The sequence below is a fragment of the Apodemus sylvaticus genome, chromosome 12, assembly GCF_947179515.1.
Source record: "Apodemus sylvaticus chromosome 12, mApoSyl1.1, whole genome shotgun sequence".
In the NCBI taxonomy this organism is placed as follows: domain Eukaryota; kingdom Metazoa; phylum Chordata; class Mammalia; order Rodentia; family Muridae; genus Apodemus; species Apodemus sylvaticus.
This window is the reverse complement of record NC_067483.1, coordinates 69,364,964-69,384,901: the sequence shown is the minus strand read 5'-3', so window position 1 is coordinate 69,384,901 and position 19,938 is coordinate 69,364,964. Positions and strand designations below refer to the sequence as shown.

The 19,938-nt window shown below is 44.5% G+C and overlaps 2 protein-coding genes across 4 annotated transcripts in view; one reads left to right on the top strand and one right to left on the bottom strand.

Annotated features, from left to right (window-relative positions):
* Positions 1–256: 256 nt before the first annotated feature.
* Pigc (phosphatidylinositol glycan anchor biosynthesis class C) lies at positions 257–2,741 on the bottom strand. 3 transcript variants are annotated; one of them, XM_052200918.1, is made up of 2 exons: positions 2,618–2,741; positions 257–1,596 (listed from the first exon to the last, which is right to left on the bottom strand). In XM_052200918.1, the coding sequence occupies exon 2, from the start codon at positions 1,432–1,434 to the stop codon at positions 541–543; it is 894 nt and encodes a 297-aa protein (XP_052056878.1). In that variant the 5' UTR covers positions 1,435–1,596; positions 2,618–2,741; the 3' UTR covers positions 257–540. The 3 variants fall into 3 exon arrangements, with proteins under 3 accessions (XP_052056878.1, XP_052056879.1, XP_052056881.1); XM_052200919.1 differs by lacking the exon at positions 2,618–2,741 and adding an exon at positions 2,529–2,604; XM_052200921.1 differs by lacking the exon at positions 2,618–2,741 and adding an exon at positions 2,374–2,509.
* Positions 655–19,938, top strand: part of C12H1orf105 (chromosome 12 C1orf105 homolog) — a 29,183-nt gene continuing 9,899 nt past the window's right edge. The window contains exons 1-5 of the mRNA XM_052200922.1: positions 655–718; positions 3,887–3,972; positions 6,871–6,955; positions 13,922–14,005; positions 19,254–19,321. Coding sequence (XP_052056882.1) covers positions 698–718; positions 3,887–3,972; positions 6,871–6,955; positions 13,922–14,005; positions 19,254–19,321 — 344 coding nt within the window. The 5' untranslated portion in view covers positions 655–697. The remainder of the gene's footprint in view (positions 719–3,886; positions 3,973–6,870; positions 6,956–13,921; positions 14,006–19,253; positions 19,322–19,938) is intronic.

Sequence of the window (19,938 nt, the reverse complement as noted above, 5' to 3'; positions counted from 1 at the left end):
GATATATAAAGGTGCCCCTTAGTACACGCAGAAAAGGCCAAACAACTGATTTTACACACACACACACATACACACACACACACACACTACTTTTGTCGTATGCTCTCATAAAAATCATGGGCTCGTGTGATAGCTCAGCTGGTAAAGGCTTGTTGCCAAGGCCTAAATTTGCTGTGTGGGGCATAGATACTGGAAATAGACCACCCTCTCTCTCATACACACATAAATAAGGGTGTTTTTTTAAGTAACAGACAATGCAATGGATGTTACTTTTTTAATAAGCAAAACCCACATTACATCAGTTGTTACAGCAAATAAAGGACAATAATTCATAACAGCACCAGAAAGCTTTTTAGGTCATAAAATAACTGAAGGACAAGCACCTTCCCCCAAGCCCTTGGTTAAACGCTTTCTTCTGATCTCAGCTCTACCACCCTGATCAGCCTGCTGCTTCAAGAATGGAACCCCACCTTTAAATGCTACGCTGGTGAGGTTCGAAGTCTTTTAACTTGTCTGAATAATGAAATGAAGGTCCCTAGCTTAGCTAAGGAACCTAGACAGGTCTTCCTTGATTTCAGCTTCATCCCAAGGCCCATGAATATTTTCCTTAAAAAGCTGTAGGTGAATGAGGTAGTAAGGGCAGAGACAGGAAATGGAAAACAGCAGCAGGGCAAAGAGTACGGCTCCCACGGCACTGATGGACAAAAGACCTCCGAAAGCTGAAAAGGCAAAGAGCAGGGTGACCCCTACGTAGCTTCGCGGGGTATATGCCTTCAGTTTCTTCTGTAACATGGGCCACAGTGCAAAGATCTGGATGGCAAACGTCACCATAATGAAGGCGTGTAGCGAGCGGGGGAGGCGTGAGGCAAGGCAAACAGAAGCAAAGATGGCCATGTTCAAGGACAGTGTGCTGGATACGATGGCAGCATTGGCACCATAATCAAAGAAGATGAGATGGCCTAACAGCATAAAAACTGACATGGCATAGATGGTGTCCGTACTGACAGACTCCGTCAGGGTCTTCAGCACTGGTGAAAAACCATAAGTGAAAGTAATGAAAACCAGAGTACTCTTCAGGTCGGCCCAACGGGTCCGCCCACTCTTCCTCCGTCCATCACCTCCATCGATAAGATCAAATAAAACATACCCAACCAAGGAAGATGCCAGTCCGGTCCCAAAAAGCCACTGGGGAGCCAGAAGGCCCTCATCCATGTACCACCAGATCACTACAAAAACACAGACACTGCACAGCTGCTGTATCACCACACTGGACTCAAACACCACAGCCCAGTATTGGTATTTCCGGGCATAGATGTTTTTCCGGAGTTCTTCCAGGAACCTCTGGTCAACATAGTTATCAGGGAACGGCTGCCGCTCATATAAAACCTTCTGCCACTTGACTTCTGGGGTGTCCGTTACACGTTGAGCACACATTATCTCATTCCTTCCTCAAATCCAGGCAGGCTCAGTCTCCCTCAAAGACGTCCATGGGGTTCTGGTTCTTGATAAAGTTGTAGATTAAGACCTCTCTGGAAATGCCATGCTGATACCCTACAGCACTTTCCTTGTTTACAAAGGCTTCAGTCCAGGGTAAGCCTGCAATAGATTAGAAAAAGAGAGAACTGTAAATATGTGATTATAAGGCAGCTGGGAAACAACATGGTAGGCATCAGGTACAATCAAAACAACTCGCTTACTGAAAACCTACATAAATTGTGTCTGGTGACATAATGAGGCATTAAACCTTCACATTTTAAAGTATAATCTTAACAACTGATATCTGCATGGCACCGCTGACTCGGAATGTTAAATGTCTTATGCACCTTCTTTAACTGTCACAGCCTTACAAGTTAATACCAGTCCCACTTTACCTAATAAGACATCTGAAGTTTCAAAACAGTAGAGTATTTAGGTCCGAGGGTAACAGAATGGAGCCAGATTCCAACAAAAATCTAGTGTCAACGTCTGTGTTTCTGGTCATTCTTCTCTAAGAAAGTCTTAATTTGGAAGTTCAAATACCCTAACGTATGTACTATTTTTGCATGATTAGATTTGCAACTTATGCAAATATATAGGGTCAGAATCCATAGCCGCTAGCAGATTCCCAAAGGCATCTGAATAAGTTATCGGTCTAATAACAACATACAAAAGGGTATGATCTCTACAGTTTTAGCCCAAACCAAGAACTCAAATCTTCTTTGGTCATTAGCTGAGCTCACCATCCTTTAAAGTGCTATATCATCCTAATTAACTGAAACAGCAAAATTCTAACGCAGGATCAAGAAAACGACCATCCTATCTTCAGAATGGGAAAGTCAGAGTCAGAAACGCGAAGGTCATTGAGCAAATTTGAGAAAGAACTTCCTGCCTGACTTTCTTTATTTCGTGGAGGCCAGAATGGACCTTTGCGTTTTAAAATAAAAACCGTACACCCTGGAATCCGCCCTCGTGAACTGGGACCTCTAGACTGGAGAGGTCCGCGTCACCGTCACCGGGCGGGCGGGAAAGGGTCTTGGGCTACCACTCACCCAGCCGGCCTGCCCCGCCCGCCGCCGCCGCCCCTCTCCTAGCCTTGGCTCAGCCGGAACCGCCCGAAGCGAAGGACGCCGGAACCCACCTGCGCCAGGCTCTTTAGGGGGTGCACGACCGAGAAGAGCGGTGGCCCAGCTATTTCGACATCCCGGACGCGAGCTTGGAGGGGACGACTGTGGAGAAGCACTTCCGGATCGGCACCACTGGGCGGCCTAAGCGTCCCGCCCCGAGACGCCACACCGCGAAGTCGCTGCTGCCCTCTACTGGTTGCTCCTCTCCTGGAAATCTGCTCGAAGTGGAATGCTCTAAGCCTGGGACACAAATCCCTCAGTGGAGGGATTGGTGGAAGGCAGGAGAAGGCAGGAAGAGACGCGGGGCTGGTGGAAGAGTGGTAACAGGAAGGTGGTTGAGCATGCGTGGTCAGGTTCTCAGCCAAGAGACTTTCCACGCACTCGAGTCCTCCTTCTTTAGGTGCCAAACCAGGCTTCTGATATTCACCTGAAAGAGGCAAAAATAAATAAAAAAATAAAATAAAATAAATAAATCCCAGTTCTCACATAATGTTCTGTGCACTGACTTCCACGGGGGCGATGTGATCGTTAGTTTGCATTTGTCTAAAGTCAGGCAGCTAGTTAGTAATTACAAGTAGATGATAAATCTCCAAAGGTGGACTATTCCAAAGCTACATTCTTTCCTAGACTTTGCCACCTAAAAGGGATGAGGGTGGAGGGCCTTGGGGACAAGAGATTGCTGATTTTCAACTGGAGTCATGGAAGTGTCACAGGATTTATAAATAGATGGAAGCTCAAAGAACTGAAAAATGTAGAGAATATTAAATAGAGTGGACACAAAGCAGAAAGTATGAACCCATTTACTAATATTCACACTATCTGTGCTTTGAATTCTTTGTCTGTAAAAGAGAGAAGGCACCGCTCTCTTGTTCTTGGCCACCTCGTGGAATGGTTGAAGGACTCATGTGTAAAAATGGTTTGTAATGTATTGATTGCTGTGTGGTTGCTAATAGCTTACTGTGGTTATTGTAATACCAGCACTGGTCAAGTCTTGGGACTCTTTTTTTTTAATATTTTATATTTAATTATATCTACACATGTGCTCCTGAACACAGGCGCCCATGGAGGCCAGAAGGTGGTGCTGAATCCCCTGTTGCTATAGTTACAGGCAGTCATGATCTGGCATGTGGGTGCTGTGAACTAAAACTTGGGTTTTCTCCAAGAGGAAGGGGTGCTTTTAGCCACTGAGGCATCTCTCCAGCCCTCTGGCTCCCTTAAAGATTAATTTTTTTTTCATGAGTATGATAAACTCTGCAAAATGATCTCTTTCCATTTCTCTTTAGGCTTTTGTTCCAAAATTTGACAAGATTCCTTGGCTTAGTGAAGCCAGCCTGGTAAACAAGCCACTGATACTCAGCATCCCTAGAAGGTAATTTTCCAGCTTCTGGAGACGGAAATATTTGAGAAAGAGCTCAGTGGCTGTGCTCTTAAGGGGGAGAGGTGCGTCTGACCCCTTGAGAAACCAAGTCAAGCGCACAAAAAATAAGAAATGCCCTGGATTTCTCAGACAAAGGTTATGCTGTGTAAGGCCTTGCTAGAAGAAATGAGACCCACCATAACCTTCATTTCTGCATGCACTGTTTAACCACAGACACCATAACTCAAAACACTTCCATAGCTTACCCCCTACCCTGCTTCAATTTCTAGTCTTTGAATTTAAACTATCAAAAGTCTAGAACTATAACCTGCCATCTTTATAGAGTAACAATTGCTGTATCTCACAGGGGACCTCCTCCGGGTTCATGGCTCCCCACACAAAGCCAATAGAGAATACATTTCTGTTTTTTGAAAACTGAGGATTTATATGTAGGGGCATTTCAGTTTCCATTTAAAATACTTATGCTCTTCATTCAACACTCCCCCCCCCCCTTAGCAATTAAGTTGTCCCTGGGTGTGGTGATAAGTCTTCTCTGGTGGGAAGGTAGGTTGTGAGGTGATGGTGGGAAGTAAGGAATCAGGGGACAGGTAAGGAAAGTTCAGAGGCTGTTCCACAGGCCTGTCATAGGCTACAAATGGTTGCTAGATAGAGAATACTCTAAGAGTTTCTTTTCCTGTTGATAATCATCATGCATCCTTAGGGCTGTGAGCAAATGACTACACTGTGGGCATGCACACCTCGATAAGACACATCTGCTTTGTCTGCACTTTAAAGCAGTTATCAAAAGGATGATAGATGGTTTTGTGTATTTTCAAAGCAAACATTTGAGTGCCTGTTGCTCAGTTGTGTGTGTGTGTGTGTGTGTGTGTGTGTGTGTGTGTGTGTGTTTATCTGGCATGAGCAATCAGAGGTTCAATAAACTCAAAGGTTTGTTTAGGAAGTAACAAAGTAATATACCCATTAAAAGTTGATAATACCTCAAGAATCATCATGAGTAATGATAACTTAGCATCTTTTTTAAATTCAACTTAGGTCATAAGCTCACATGCAGTCAGTTGGAAGCCACACTGATAAGGTTAGTCAGATGGAGGTAGCAGTGCATGGGAGAACTGACCAAAGGTGACACTCCCTCTGCCTGAGTCAATGTTGCCTCAGGTAACTGAGTCCCGGGCTAAATAGGCTCAGTTTTCTAGTTAGAAATATGGGACTTTTCAGTTGCTAATGCCTAACATTAATCAACAAACCACCATCATCCCTTAGTACTCCCTGCACATTAGATGTGCCTCTCAACCCAGGGGCAAAGCACCCCAGGGCATGCTCATCTTGCCTCCAGCTCCCCTGTTGTCTGTGCAAGCTTTCAGTGAAAGGTAGGGAGTAGAGATCAGAGCAGCGCTTGAGAGAGGCGGGCTTAGGACTCAGCTGCACAGTCATGGTACCTGTTCTTTCAGAGTCAAGATCAGGTTTGTCAGGGAGACTGGTCTATCTGCAGCATCTGAAAAGGGATGCAATAACACACACACACACACACACACACACACACACACACATGCATGCATCTACCACTGGCCAAATTTAGGCTAGTAAGGAGAAGTTATTTACGGTTGTAAGTGAAATTCTCCCAATCAAACGCTAAGACTGAGGGAGCAATCTTGGTGTCTGGTTGGAGAAATGAGCCTACTTACCTCATAACATTGTGAGATGACTAAATGGCACCCGTGGATACCCTCAGCTCTCAGAGGGCAGGATAGAAATGCAGCTTCTTGGGAAAGGAAAGAGGATAATTGATGTATAGCTGTTTTTAAGGACAAACTGTGTTTTTCCAGGGTTCCAGGTCTCAAACCCTTTGTCAGTAATTTCCCTCAGCTCTTAGGGGACAGTTCAATGCACTCGGAGTATTATGCACCCTTGGGCACACAGATCTAATAGAATGGTCTAGCAAAAGGTAAAGGGATGTTTAGTGGAATATGTCTCAGAATATGCCAGCTTCAAACGAGCTCTGGAAACACAGCTGTGGGGATGGAGGTGAGACCACACACATGCACACATGCACACACTCGTGCATGCTTACACACACACACACACCCGCTCCAGGAGTAACATGGAAGTGCTGTGCGAAGCGTCCAGAAGCACTCTCCCAGCTTGGCCAAATTGTCCCGAATCCACAGCTGTTAGTGAGAGGTTACACTGAAGCAGGACTAAGCCAGCCTTCTTGCCTTTCCTGGTAGGTTTTTGGGATAATAAATCTGAGGCAGCCCATTCCCGTAACAGAAGAGCTTGTGGAGGAATTTACATCAGACCACTTCCCCAGCTTCCTAGGAGCCAGGGAAGTGGCAAGAGAAATGAAACAATAAATCCTTCACAAACACCACACTCCTCTCCCATGAACAATGAACAACGAAATCCCTTCTCACTAAAGCGGAGAGGTGTTCTTGGCAGAAGATCAGCATTCCATATTTCTATTTCTTGGACAGCAGGGACATGCTCAGTGACACTGCTCCCACACCGAGGCCTCAGCCCCTCATTCTTTAAATGATCTTCAGTGAGAGGCTGGGTTATCCTGTGGGGACAACTGGTGCTGCCCTGTCACATCTTCATGTTTCCTGACAACAGGGGAGAATGTTTCAGTGGGATGTTCTGTGTGGGAGGACAGAGGTGAGTTGTTTGAGAGTGCAGGGGCATAACGTGTAGGAAATCCAGCCAGGCACGAGAGGATGGGTTCTCAGTAAGTGCTAAAGCATCCATTGCAGGTGCTCTGAAGAGGAAACCTGAGCATTTCATTCTGTGCATCAGGAGGCAGTGTGCAAGCCTGGGCCTTCCCTGGAACAGCCGAGGGCAGGCTCTCCCAGCCCCGCACTGCCACTCTAACTTCCCTTTGCATTGGTTGCCTAGGTATCACTCCTCCATTGTTCTGACGTCATACAAGAAGGATATGTATTTACCACACTTGCTTGAAGATCCGGATGCCATATCGAAGGTACTCAAAGTTCTCATGGAACCTGGCTTAATTCTCTGCTTCAAGAGAGTGGGATGTCTTGTAGACATTGTATCTTTTCTTTATATACAGAATGGGGAGCTAGTTCCTAACCCCTTAAGTGATTTGGCGTCTGGCACATCATCATTGTTCAGTGAATATTTATTTGTTCAGTTAAATGAATTTGTATCACCACACATAAAACCAGGTTTTATTCATTCCCTACTGTGACTCAAGTATTTTAGTGCCCCAGTATACCCTCACTAACACTAAATAATGCTAGAAATACCAAAAGGGGAAAATGGAAATTAATTTTGGAGGAGTCTATCAGAAACCTTCAAACACAGTTTCTTGGCTTGTAGCTTGATGGGTCCTTGTTTCTAGAGACATTAAACCAGCTTCTTCTGCAACACCGTGAATTCCTTACCTCTTCTACAAACAAATCCCTACTCCTATGGAACCTTCCATTTAAAAATCCCACTCTTCCCATCCAGCCCACAGAAATCCAATCCAACTGGTTGCTGCTGGCCCCTGGAGGCCCTGTGTGGCACCTAGGCATCTGAGCTAGTTAGTCTTGAGCTTGACTGGTTAGCACTTGTGGAGGGAGGGAAAGGAGGGACGCGCCAGTGATATTCATGGTATTATTCACTTGTAAAACTGCAGGGATTCCTGGAGCTGTTGCAAGGCAGCACCTGGAGGAGAGTTCCCACAGCACTTGGCCCAGGGCCCAATGCCCAGCACCCCGTCACTTACTATAAGCAGCAATGATTAGGAGCCCTCACGGCCCCTTTTCATGTATCCTGACACAACACAGAAATGAGTCATTCAGTTGCAGCCCACACAAACAGAGCATGGGCAAACTGGATGGGACAGGACCGGCGATAACCACAGAAATATCAGAGATTGGGGCAAAGGACTTGAGAAGCTATCAAGGGACGAAGTAGCACCTGCGTGGCTTGAAGGTAACACCTATAATCCAGAGCCAGTTCAGAGAAAGAGCAAAAAGAGACTCAGGCCAGGGAAGGAATATCAGTCAAAACATGGAAACTGAAAGTGCAGGAAATGCTTGAAGAACATCCAAAGGTCAGAGCCCATAAAGCCAGGAATGGTGAGCAGACATACCACTTTCAGCACAGGAGTGGCAGGGACCAAACTGTGCTAAGTCACCCCATTAGTCTCCGACGCACACTGGGTGACCCGGAGAAGGAAAACTGGCCACCAAGGCAAAAACTTTCAGTCACTGAATAAACTATTTAGACAAGCCCTCATCTGCTGCCAAATGCCTGCTGCTGACAGTGTGCCCTGGGTCTCAGTGCCCTGTGGCAGCCCAGTCACTAAAACACCAAAGCAAGCTGTCATCTACAGCAGGGGCTTTTCTAAAGACTAGAGAAGCATTCCTCTCTGGATGCCTAGCTTTTTGTGACTGCAGTACCTGTGCCTGGCCACTAGATAGCAGTTAGGAGCAACAGCTTCCAGAGGCCTGACCAACAGTGGGTTTGAAAGATCAGTCTCTGGGTAGACCTCAGAGAAACTCCAGACACACTTCTCTTAGCAAAAAATGAGAAATCCATGGACTGTACCCTCATTTTTCACTTCCTAGCGACTGCTCCTTCACTGGTGTGTGTGTGTGTGTCTGTGTGTGTGTGTGTGTGTGTGTGTGTGTGTGTAGCACAATGCTGTGCCTCAAGTCACAACAGAACTCCACAGTATGCTATGAGCTGTGAACTATGAGCTATGAGCTATGGGCTGTGGGCTGTGGGGTAGGCTGTGAGGTAGGCTGTGGGGTAGGCTCAACAGGCTCAGCAGCTGCTCCTTTCCAGAAAGAATCTCTGTCGCACCTCAAGGGAGTGGAATGTTTTGTGGATACTCTATCTCTTTCTTTATCCCTAAACCCCCGATGTGCCAAGAAACTGCTGACCATCCTACAGCCAACTGGACACTGTAGGTGCAAAGGTCCCGACACCTGGCTAGCTTCTCTTCGCCATCAACAGTCAAAGGGCACAATCTGAACTGTCACATTCCACAGAAGCATTCCTCCACGTGCCCTGGAGGGGCCCTGCAGCTGCTGCAGGTGGCAAGTGTGCCTGGGGCAGACATAGACAAAGAAAGACACAGGTCTGGGAGAGGAAGGCAGACAAGGGGAGGAGGTGCCTGCAAGGGTCTAAAATGGTACCCACTGGGGGAGGGGCGCTGGAGGCTCAGAGATGGTAAATGAAAAACTACTTAATGAGGGCAAGAAATGAAGCCTAAACATTTTCTCAAGTGTCTATGGGGCAGAGACTTTTTACTAGCCATGTTCCAGGAAGGTTACTTACTTCACAGAGAGGGAAAAGGAGAGCATGGTGCCTGGGGAAGTACACCTAGAGGCTCTAAACCTCCCTTGGCAACCTGTGGGGCACTGTAAGCCAGCCAGGACTCGCAGGCTGGCACTAACTACGGCTCTCTCCATCCCTGTCCTCACCCACTCTCCTCTCTCTTTGCTCTGACTTTGGTTTTCTGGATCTAATGAAGTCACAGTAAATATGACAGCATTATTTATTTGGCCTTTAGCAGACCTGTGACAAGAAGCTTTGGCTGAAGACATTGTTCATCTTGGAAACAATACAAGATGAATCCCATTTTCTCGCCACTAGGAACTCTTTTGCTAATTATTTCTCATTGAATCTAAATTTTGAAAGACATGACCACATGACACTACCTCATATGCTCCTAAGTTCTTTTTTCTGTTTATATAAATTATTTTAGAATAACAAGCATGATTGTTGTAAAATGATTATGGTTACAGCTTAAGTTTAATAAATCTGAATGGTAGATGACTGGTTCTTTTATGTATGCTTGACATTTTTCCTAGGGAATAGTAGGGAGACTTTCGAAACCATATTCACACTTATTCTTTGATGGAAATCATTGATATTGTCAGAAGGAGGGGGCAAAAGCCTCTGTGTTATTAATTCTACATAATTAATTTATGAATTTTCTGGAATACTGCCCTTAGTCCTTGACCACCCTTTCAGTCTTTAAAGGGTATAGGGATAATATGTCCTCAAGTGGACTTCTAAGGATCCTCTTTTTCCCTGATGGGTAGGGTTATCTGTCTCTGACCTCCTTATAAAAGCAAAATAAGACAAAAAAAATTCCCATCCCAGTGAAGCTAAGTAAGTACGTTACCAGGCAAGTCTCTTAGTCTTTCAGGGGTACTGTTTTCTCACTGGGTTAATGAGAAAGGAAACCAGGAAGATCTCTGCCAGCTCAGGAGTAGAACAAGGAAAAGGGAAAGATAGGCAAAGGGCAGAAAGCGCACAGCAGATTCTCAGTTATAATCAAGTCAAGGTTGTCTATTTTTAAAATCACCATCTGGGACTTAACATTTATAGTTTTTGCTATGTAAATGTGTGTGTGTGTGTGTGTGTGTGTGTGTGTGCGTGTGCGTGTGCGTGTGCGTGTGCGTGTGCGTGTGTGTGTGTGTGTGTGTGTGTGTGTGAAGAATGAAGCAAACTTCAGGTTCTTCACCAAGCATTGAAAAAAGTCAAAATCTTGAGCCATAAGCCAGCTCTTAGGAACCTCAGAAAACACTGTCCTAAAATAAGATCTTCCAGCTATGAAACATGAAAAGGACCCCTCAACATCTGGCGACTGGTTGGCATCTGGTAACACCTCTACTAGGCTTTCAACAGGTTGCTGTCACTGCTATTTGGATCTGTCTTGAAGACAGCTGCTTGGGAAATAAGAGACACATTAACATTTCAATGTCTTTAACTGGAGAGATGGTATCACCAGGAGCTCAGCTGTGAGCCTGCCTAGTTTTCTCTCTGCTGCTGCTGCTGCTGCTGCTGCTGCTGCTGCTGCTGCTGCTGCTGCACTAGTTGTAGGTGAAGAGGGTAAGGAAGGAATGGTACAAGCAGATAAGAGCTTGGTTCCATGGCTGGAAAAGGAGAACGGATCAGAAAGGGACAGGAGCCCTAGGGAACATGGAATCCAGAATGATTTACGTCAGCTTTAGATAGTCTGGTTGCAGCTGCCTTCTGTAACCCTGCTCCTACTTACCCCCAAATAAAGAGGACTAGAGCAGCTCTTCTTGGAAACAAGACTGGCTAATGGTGAGCCCAGGCTGCAGTATGGCCAAGATTAGGTTTTACTCACTGGGAGAATGGCCTTTGTCCACTGTATTAAGACTGGAGGATCTGTCGGTTGTGGGTGGCACTACTCCTGGGGAGGTGATCCTGGACTGAGCACTAGCTTGCAAACATCCCTTGAACTGCTTCTTGACTGTAACACCATGTAACCAACTGCTGAATTTCCTGCCACCTTAACTTCTCCGCTATGATTGGCTGTGTACCTTGGAACTGTGAGCCAGAGAAAAACCCCTTAAATTGCTTTGATCAAAGTATTTTATCACAGCTACGGGGAAAGGAAAGCTGTATCTTAGAGGACAATGAGTTAGCAAGGACAGATTAAGAATCTAAAGAATATTTTTATCCCTTTTGTGCCAAAGGATGGTAGCCACCATTGTTAATGGACTATATAAGCATTGCCAGAGTTGTTAGTAACTGTACCTTGGGGATTTCACTAATAAATTTGCTCCCCAAAATTACTGGTAATAGATGTAGGAGTTACAGGGTAGGCTACCCCCAGAGAGCCCAGGAAGGCATGGCCAGGTGTTGGTTCAGCTCAAACCTGAGGAACATATACAGAGAGCCCGCTTTATACACAAGTCCTCCTCCCACCAGAAAATCTAGATATTCCAACCACCAGAGGATGGTTTGCTTGCTTATTTGTTTTCCCAGGTTATTATAGACTGTTTTCTGGACCTGCGATCCTCTCCCACACTCTTGTTCCCTCTCTCTCTCTCTCTCTCTCTCTCTCTCTCTCTCTCTCTCTCTCTCTCTCTCACACACACACACACACACACACACACACAGACACACACACACAGACACACACACTTAAACACGAGCCTATCTACTCATCTTCTACTCATCTCTTGCCGTTTTACTCTTCTTAGACCCTGTCCTCATTTACTCCTCCCAGTGAACTCAGCAATGCTCGTGAGCTTTGGGGTCCCCAGCAGTTATAGTACCTTTACACTGCTAGAGTCTGAATCCAAAATGATCCCACAGAAGTTTGTGTTTTGAGCATGCCATCTGCAGCCTGTGGTACCAAATGGAAGGCTGTGGAGCCTGTAGAATGTCAGGCCCAGCTGGAAATAAGAGCACTGGGGCCTGGACTTTGAGAATAACACCTACCCCTGCCTCTGTGTGAGCCATCTAGCCCTCCCCCCTCCCCAGCCCACTATTATGTGAACACGCTGCTGCTATCAGCTCTCGATGCCATGGACCAAATGACTCTGCCCCCGGCCCCAGCCCCCAGCCCCCACACCCACACACCAGGATGGCCTGAATCCCTGAAACCATAAGCCAGGGTAAAGCTTTCCTTCCTTGTTTCTGTCCAGTATTTTGTCACAGAACAGAGAAAGGTAGCTAATACAAGCACAGATGTGCTCTTGAGATTCAGCTTGCTGGATGGTAAGCAGCTGGACATGAGCAGCTGTGTCTTATTTACCTCAGTGTACCTGACAAATAGACAAGTGAGTGAATTTGTGTTAACTTCATATCCTCGTGAGAGCTTTGTCTTATTTACAGACCCATAGGGCACCACCTCATATGTGATGTCCACACAGTGAATGCTGGTTGTTAAATTACTGAATCTACTTATTCACACTCATGCTTGCACTTACCAAATCTCAACAATAACACTGAGTTGATTCTTTGTCGCATCCTATAAAGATGAAGGAAATGTTAACTGTTTGTCGGAAGAGTCCAACTTTTGTTAGTAGTATTCAGTCTTCAAACTCCAAACACCATGTCTCTCCCAGAGGATGAAACTTCTTGCAGATCAATGTGACAAAGGTTATGTTCTGTGAACACTAATCATAAGGGGTAGGCGTATTCAACCTCTCCTATCTCCCATACCTCCCAGAGCAACAGGAGTGAGTCAGGACAAACATGGGCCAACTGGAGGGAGTAAGCCAGGTTGATAGTCATTGTCTGTCACTGTGGTGTTCTTGTCTGTGCTCTACACTTTCTGTGGGTGTATAAGATTACTCTGATATCAGTGTGCATGGCAAGGTGGTAGATGGAATCTCCAAATGTAATTTTAGATTCAAGTTCTCATCTCCCTCCTAAAGGATTCTCTGCCAGAGATGTGCATTAGGGACTTCAGTTCTGGATATATGTGACCTCAGTCTCTCTCCCATTTTGTACAGATGAAGTAAAAATCAAAAAAAGTAGTCCTTACAGTGGACAGAAGGGAGTCCCATCCTTTCTCCACTAGCTGTTGCTTTGCCATGGTTGGCACAGCCCTTCTTCCCCAAAGGATGGGGCTCAAAAGACATGTGCCAGCTCTAGTTCAGCTACGCCTAGTGCACAGTGTTCAGAAGCGCCAGGTTTTGCTGGGCCATGGATGCTAGGGAGCCAGTGTTGAGCAGAGCTAAGTAACTGATGCAAAGGATGCTACCTGGAAGAACCTCCTGAAAGACTCAGAGGGACGTCTTCATTGCGTCAAAGGTTCTCAGGACATTTGGTGGAACTTATTTGAAAATGGGGGAAACCTATGGGGAAATCCAGCCCACCTGTCATGTATGTACAGGCTAAATGACAGAGATCATACTGGATTTTAATCTCTAGGCCCCTGAGCTAGCTGTCCTTGCATATCACTGTATACAGCAGTACTGAGACCAACACCCTGTCTACAGTCATTCCCCACCCCCCTTCCTTTCCCTGCTTAAGTCCTTTCAGAACCTATAAATGACAGCAAATTCCAGCTTCAGCAACCACCCTGGGGAGCTAAAATCAGAGTATTCATTTTATTTTTTGAATGAAAAAAACGTCCCTCTTTTGCCGATTTTTAACCTTTTCCATGCCCTGGGTATCTTGCCCTCGCCTCACCCATCTCTGTTCCCTTTCCCCACAGGCTAGAAAGAACGAGCATGAAAACCTGTCACCCAGAAACAAGCAACTGTGCTCCACATGTCGGGGATGTCAAGGAGTGAAAACGGTAGGCAAAGGGAGACAGACAAGCATATATGCGTTCCCAGGTACAGAGCCTCTCTGCTTCCCCAGGAGCTCTGTGCAAAGAAACAGTGATGGAGCCCTCTACAAAAAAAGGCAGAGCCTGCGGATGAGACTGTGGGTCCTGAGAGCAGCATCTACTGATGCAATGTAGGCGACCGTCTTCATTTCAAAACCAAAACAAAGACAAAAGCCAAAACCAAAGCCAAAAACAAACCAGGGAAGGTGGGCCAAGGGGAAGAGATGAGATGGGTCACTTTGAGGCTTGTTATTAGCTCCATACTTGCAGAGATTCCAAGAGCTGCGGGGCTTCTTCTCTCCCCAAGACATCTCCACCACACACACACACACACACACACACACACACACACACACACAAGGCTTCTCCATTATTACAATTATGAAACAAGTTGCTTCCTTTGGAGTTTGTCATTAATTCAGTCTGAGCCTCTGAGAGGTCCTATAGTGGTTTCAGCCAGTCAGGAGTGTCCCTTGGCCTGGATAACTATAATTTGTGATGGAAAATATTAGTAAGGAGGAATGTTATGGGAAAAGAAGTCTCTCAGGAGATCTGAAAGGAACAAGGACACAACACTGCCACATGTCAGACTCACTACAGAAAAGAAACCTGTTTTAGAGGAGATCACAGATCAGCATGAGGATATGGGTTAATTTAAGAATGAGTTTAGGGTAGCATAATAGTAGGGTTAGAGTAAGGATTAAGAGTGACTTAGCTAATGGCTAATAGACTGGGCGAAGGGTTCATGGATGAGGGAGCACAGGGACCAGTTAGATGAGGAGGCTGAGATGTGTGATCAGTGAAGGTGAACTGAGTGAACTCTGGCAGACACTGCCCTCAACATTACTGTCTGTTGGTTTTCCACACACCGGGCACCACAGTGTCCAGTGTAAGCACTGGCTGTGGTCTGGACTCGGGGGATTGCTCCTAGTTCCATTTCTGGAATCACATGTAGAATGCCCTGACCTTGGGGATAAGCTGGCCACAGCCAACAGACACACTTGGGACTTGAGAAGATGCTTTCTTAAGGCCTCTTCCTTGACCTTTGCCCTATCTCAGGCCGGACAGGAATAGTCACTTAGGCCATGGCTCCAACACAATAGTGCCTAGAAACTCTTCCCGACTGCTGTCAAAGAGGCTGAGAAACTACAGAAAGATAGAAAACAAGTCTGAAATGCTAGCCTTACACTGCACAGTATCCTTCAAGGGAGGGGACTAATGAACCACTGTACTTTCTGTGGCCCTATCCCTCCTTAACAGCTTATTCAGCAATAGTTGGGGACAATGTAAAGACACTATGAGTGGAAGAGACTTTGTCAGCATACTATTGAACAAGGAAAAGATTATTGAAATAATTGGATTTATTTTTTCTGGCCATAATTCAATGAACTCTTTTAAAAAGGAAAGTTCAGAAATTGTATAAATTCATGGAAACATGGCAGCATATTATTAAACAAGCAAAAAACTATTGAGTGAAAAAAGTAAAAATTACCAAAATTTTAAACAACTGATAATGGAGAAAGTATATATATGTCAAACATACAAAAATATAGAGTATAACAGAAGCAATACTATGAGAGAAGTTTACACCAAATAAGCACCTATATTTTTAGATGCGGAGGAGAACTGATTGCAAATAGCAACCCTCTATGTAGCTCAAAGGATGAGAAAGCCAACCTCCAAGTAACTGAAAGAAAACAGCAAAATTTCAAGCAGAAATGGAGACCAAAACACAATACCGCCCCCCACGAAACAATGACAGAGAGCCTTGTGTGCACTCACTGCTTCTAATGCAGCACTAGACATTTTAGCCAAACCAACTAGGCAAGAAAAAGAAAAAATTAAGACAGGGATAAAAATGAAGGAAGCCCAATTATGGCTGCTTGCTATAATTTAATATCAAATATGTATGAGATACATATATATATATATATATATATATATATATATATATATATATATATAAAGAAGAGATTAAAGATCATCAAGATTCTGTTTGAACTGATACAGTGAGGAAATGTTCAGGATAAAAAATTAGCATTTAAAATCAGAAATATTTTGTTGGCAGTAATATAGTGCAATTGTTGAAAAAAAACCAAAGGGATTCTATTCACAATAGCTACAAAAAAAGAAAGATATCTCCAATGAATATTACAAAACTATGATTAAAGAAATTAAAGAGTTCATGAATTGTAAGACGGAAAACTGTTAAAATATTTGTTTACCCAGACCAAACTCTGCATTCAATGCAATCTTTGTCAAACTGCTAATGGCATTCTAAACAAAACTAGAAAATAATGTAAAATTCATATGAAAACTTAAATAACTGAGTAGCCAAAGTTTTATTGAACATCTTACTTCAAACTGCACTACAAGCTATAGCAGTCGGAAGAGCAAGGCGTCGGCTTGAAAGCAGGCCCACAGACAAGCCAAGCAGCACAGGGTACTCCACAGCTTTACAGCTTTACAGTTCTCAACAAAGATGTCAAAACTGTGCACTGGGGGGGCGGGGGGGGGGGGGGGGGGGAGGCAGTCTCTCTACGAACAGTTCTCGGGAAACCAGGTACTCACAGGGAAAAGAGAAATGCCCGGCTCTTCTCACCTTCCAAAAACAGAAATAGACCAATAGCCTACTACAAAGAAACAGGAACCATACTTATGATATCTATATAGACTGTGATTTGGAGAAGAGAGTAAGACACCCAAAGAACAGAAAACAAAATGCATGAGGTTATATAACAAGATAAAAATCCAAACAACAAGAACAGAGTGAAGAGACAGCCACAGAAGGGGTAGGTTGTGAACTATTGTTTTACAAAGGGCTCATGTCTAGACTGTATAAGGAACATAGATTTTAAATAATAAAAGGAAATCCGTATATAGAATGAGCAGTCACTTCTCAGATGGAGAAATTCAAATGAGCAAATTTATGGCAGCACGGATGGGGGACTCTGTACTTTAGTAGGAAGTCAAACACATATTTTTTTTTTTCCCCGAAACAGGGTTTCTCTGTGTAGCCCTGGCTGTCCTGGAACTCACTCTGTAGACCAGGCTAACCTCGAACTCAGAAATCTGCCTGCCTCTGCCTCCCAAGTGCTGGGATTAAAGGCGAGTGCCACTATTGTCCAACGCATAATCATCTTCTGATTAGAATAGTTATTTCCAAAAAGTCCCTAAATAACAAATACTGGCAAAATCGATGAGTGAACATTTGTATATTAATGGTAAGGGGAGGGAATTAGTCATTGTGGAGACCAGCACAGTGCGGTGGCTCTTAAATACTCCAAATAGGACCTCCATGTGACCCAACCATCCATCTTCTATTATATAGTCAAAGAAACTAACATCTGTATAGACTGTCAGCATACCAACAAGGCATTTGAGCACGCACGCTGATTACCGTATTATTCACAATAGCTAAGATACATGTCCAACCTTGAGGCCTGCGAGGCAATGAGAGGATAAAGGGTGGGTGGAGAATGCGTAATGGAATACTACTCAACAACATAAAGAATAGTGTCTTCTCACTGGCAACAAAAATCTTGTACAGCCTGATGTCACTGTGCTAATTAAGGGAGATAAGTCGGATACTGAAACACACATATTACCTATTTTCTCATATGTAGAGTTTTCTTAAAAGGCTGATCAGGATATTTAGTAGAGATCATTAAAAGCTGGGAGTGGGAAGGGATAAAGTTGACTAGTGGTACCAAAGCACAGATGGGAGGAATGAGTACAGGACTGCGGTCCATGATAACCTATTATTTTATGTCAGTAGAAACACGGAGCTGAAGAACCACAAATACAAACCAATAATTTGGAAAGTGTCAAGTGTCTAAGTGAGCACACTGTGCTAAGTAAATTAGTACAAATATGTTTGTCCCATTTTAAAAACTTGTGTAAGGACAGAGAAATATTTAACCGCCCTGATTTAATCACCACACTATACACATATATCAAATTATGACCTTGTCTGTACACTTAAAGTTTAAGAACATCAATAAAGGTGGGAAGCGAATGACTAGGTTCACCCTCACGCAATTTGTCTCAGAGACAAACATCCCATTGCGGGCAGCTTTGGCCTGTGCATCCCCTAGACCCATCCTTGTGCATAAAATACTACCAGCTTGAGTGAGGGGCTTTAGATCAAGGCTCATGCTACTCTGCAGGAGGTTGATAGTTCCCTGCCCGCCCTCTTTGGGGCACAGCCCACCATAGATGAAATTTTGGAAAGTGACAAGGCCTTTGTCCTGCCATCTTCTCTCCCCTTTCATGTGTCTAGAAATCTCTCCCCAGGGTTCTTATTGAAGCCCTGGCTGCCCCCCACTTTCTCCAGGTACTCCTGGTCTCCTGGTCATCCCGCCCCCTACTCCCCGCCTTCCCTCAGCCAATGATTCAGAAGAAGAATATGACTGAAAATGGTAGATCTGGCACTGATGTTTTCCATTTTCAGGCACCTCTAGAGGACACAGAACAATTTACAATCTATTATCAAGTAGGCCAAGGGAACACCTGCACCAGTATTTTTGTAATTGTCATTTCAATGTCCTAGGGATAAGCATTTTGGGAGGGAGGTGCTGTGTGAACTTGCATTCTCCTTAAGGAACCAGTCTGGAGTGCTGGGGTCAAATCTAAAGCTTGGTATTTCCTAGCTAGAGAAACCATGGCTCCGTACTGATTCTAGCCTGGGTGAAAGGAACACATTTTCAAACATGCTTCGAGATGTCATCATTTGGTCAGTAATTTAATTTTTAAAATGTCCTTTCTTTTTCAAGACAGGTTTTCTCTGTGTAGCCCTGGCTGTTCTGGAACTCACTCTGTAGACTAGGGCTGGCCTCGAACTCAGAAATCTGCCTGCCTCGGTCTCCCAAGTGCTCAGATTAAAGGCATGTGCCACCACTGCCTAGCTTTGAAAATGTCTTAAATGGGCAGTGTAGGAGCTAGAAATATGACCATAGCAGTGTAGAGCTATATGTAGCACATCTCATAAAGATGAATGTTGATCAGAAAAGCCAGGTGTAATTAAGCAGGAAGTACACTGAGATTTTATGAGTGTTCTGAAAGCAGGCCTTTAGACCAGGGGCAGAGAAGCACCAGGAGTCTTCACTGTGTGGAAGGGTCACAGGAGGATATGTGAACAGTCCAGACACAAGTAGGGGTTGTGTAGGTCAGATTGTAGTTAAGCCAACGTACTGAATCAGGCTTTCTTTCTCAGGTACGGCCAAAAACTTTCATAATACCTGACCATCAGAAACCATCCTCCCAGAATTCTATGAATCACAGGTGAGCCAAAGACGTAAACTGAACTATGACGTAAGTTCTGGTTCTAACTCTTTGTGACACAGGATTGGGACTGAAAAGACAGTAAACAACCCCCACCCCCACCCCCACCCCGAGAATGAACTTCATAGCGGTTTTATCTTCTGTTGAAATAAAGGAGTCATGCTTCATAAAGAAGTTATTTCACTTCTGTACATGAATGACTGTTTAAGTTACTATTAGCACAACCTTCCTTTCCACCCACATCAGAACAGCCCAAGGAGGAGGGGAAGAATTTCTTCCTCACCCTCGAGCAGATAACAGTTCTCCTGTAGTTGATATATATCTAATTAACAAAATATGAGTGACAGCACATGATTTGTCCTGACTTCCAGTCATCCTCTGTCACCTCCCAGCAGCTCAAAGTCTAGTTATCCATTCAATTGTCATTTGTGGCAATGCAACAGAAATATAACAGAAAACAATACCACAGAAGGGAATCTAGTCAAATTTCGGATAGCGAGGTTTTTTAAAACCTTTTTCCTATGTTTGACTATTAACAGTAAAGAATTTACTTCTTATTTTATTTTTTAAAACTCTAGGAAGAGGCCAGGTGGTGGTGGCGCACGCCTTTAATACCA

Bases quoted from the DNA above. Each gene is read 5' to 3' on its own strand.
- Pigc (XM_052200918.1), bottom strand. From the start codon at position 1,434: ATGTGTGCTCAACGTGTAACGGACACCCCAGAAGTCAAGTGGCAGAAG.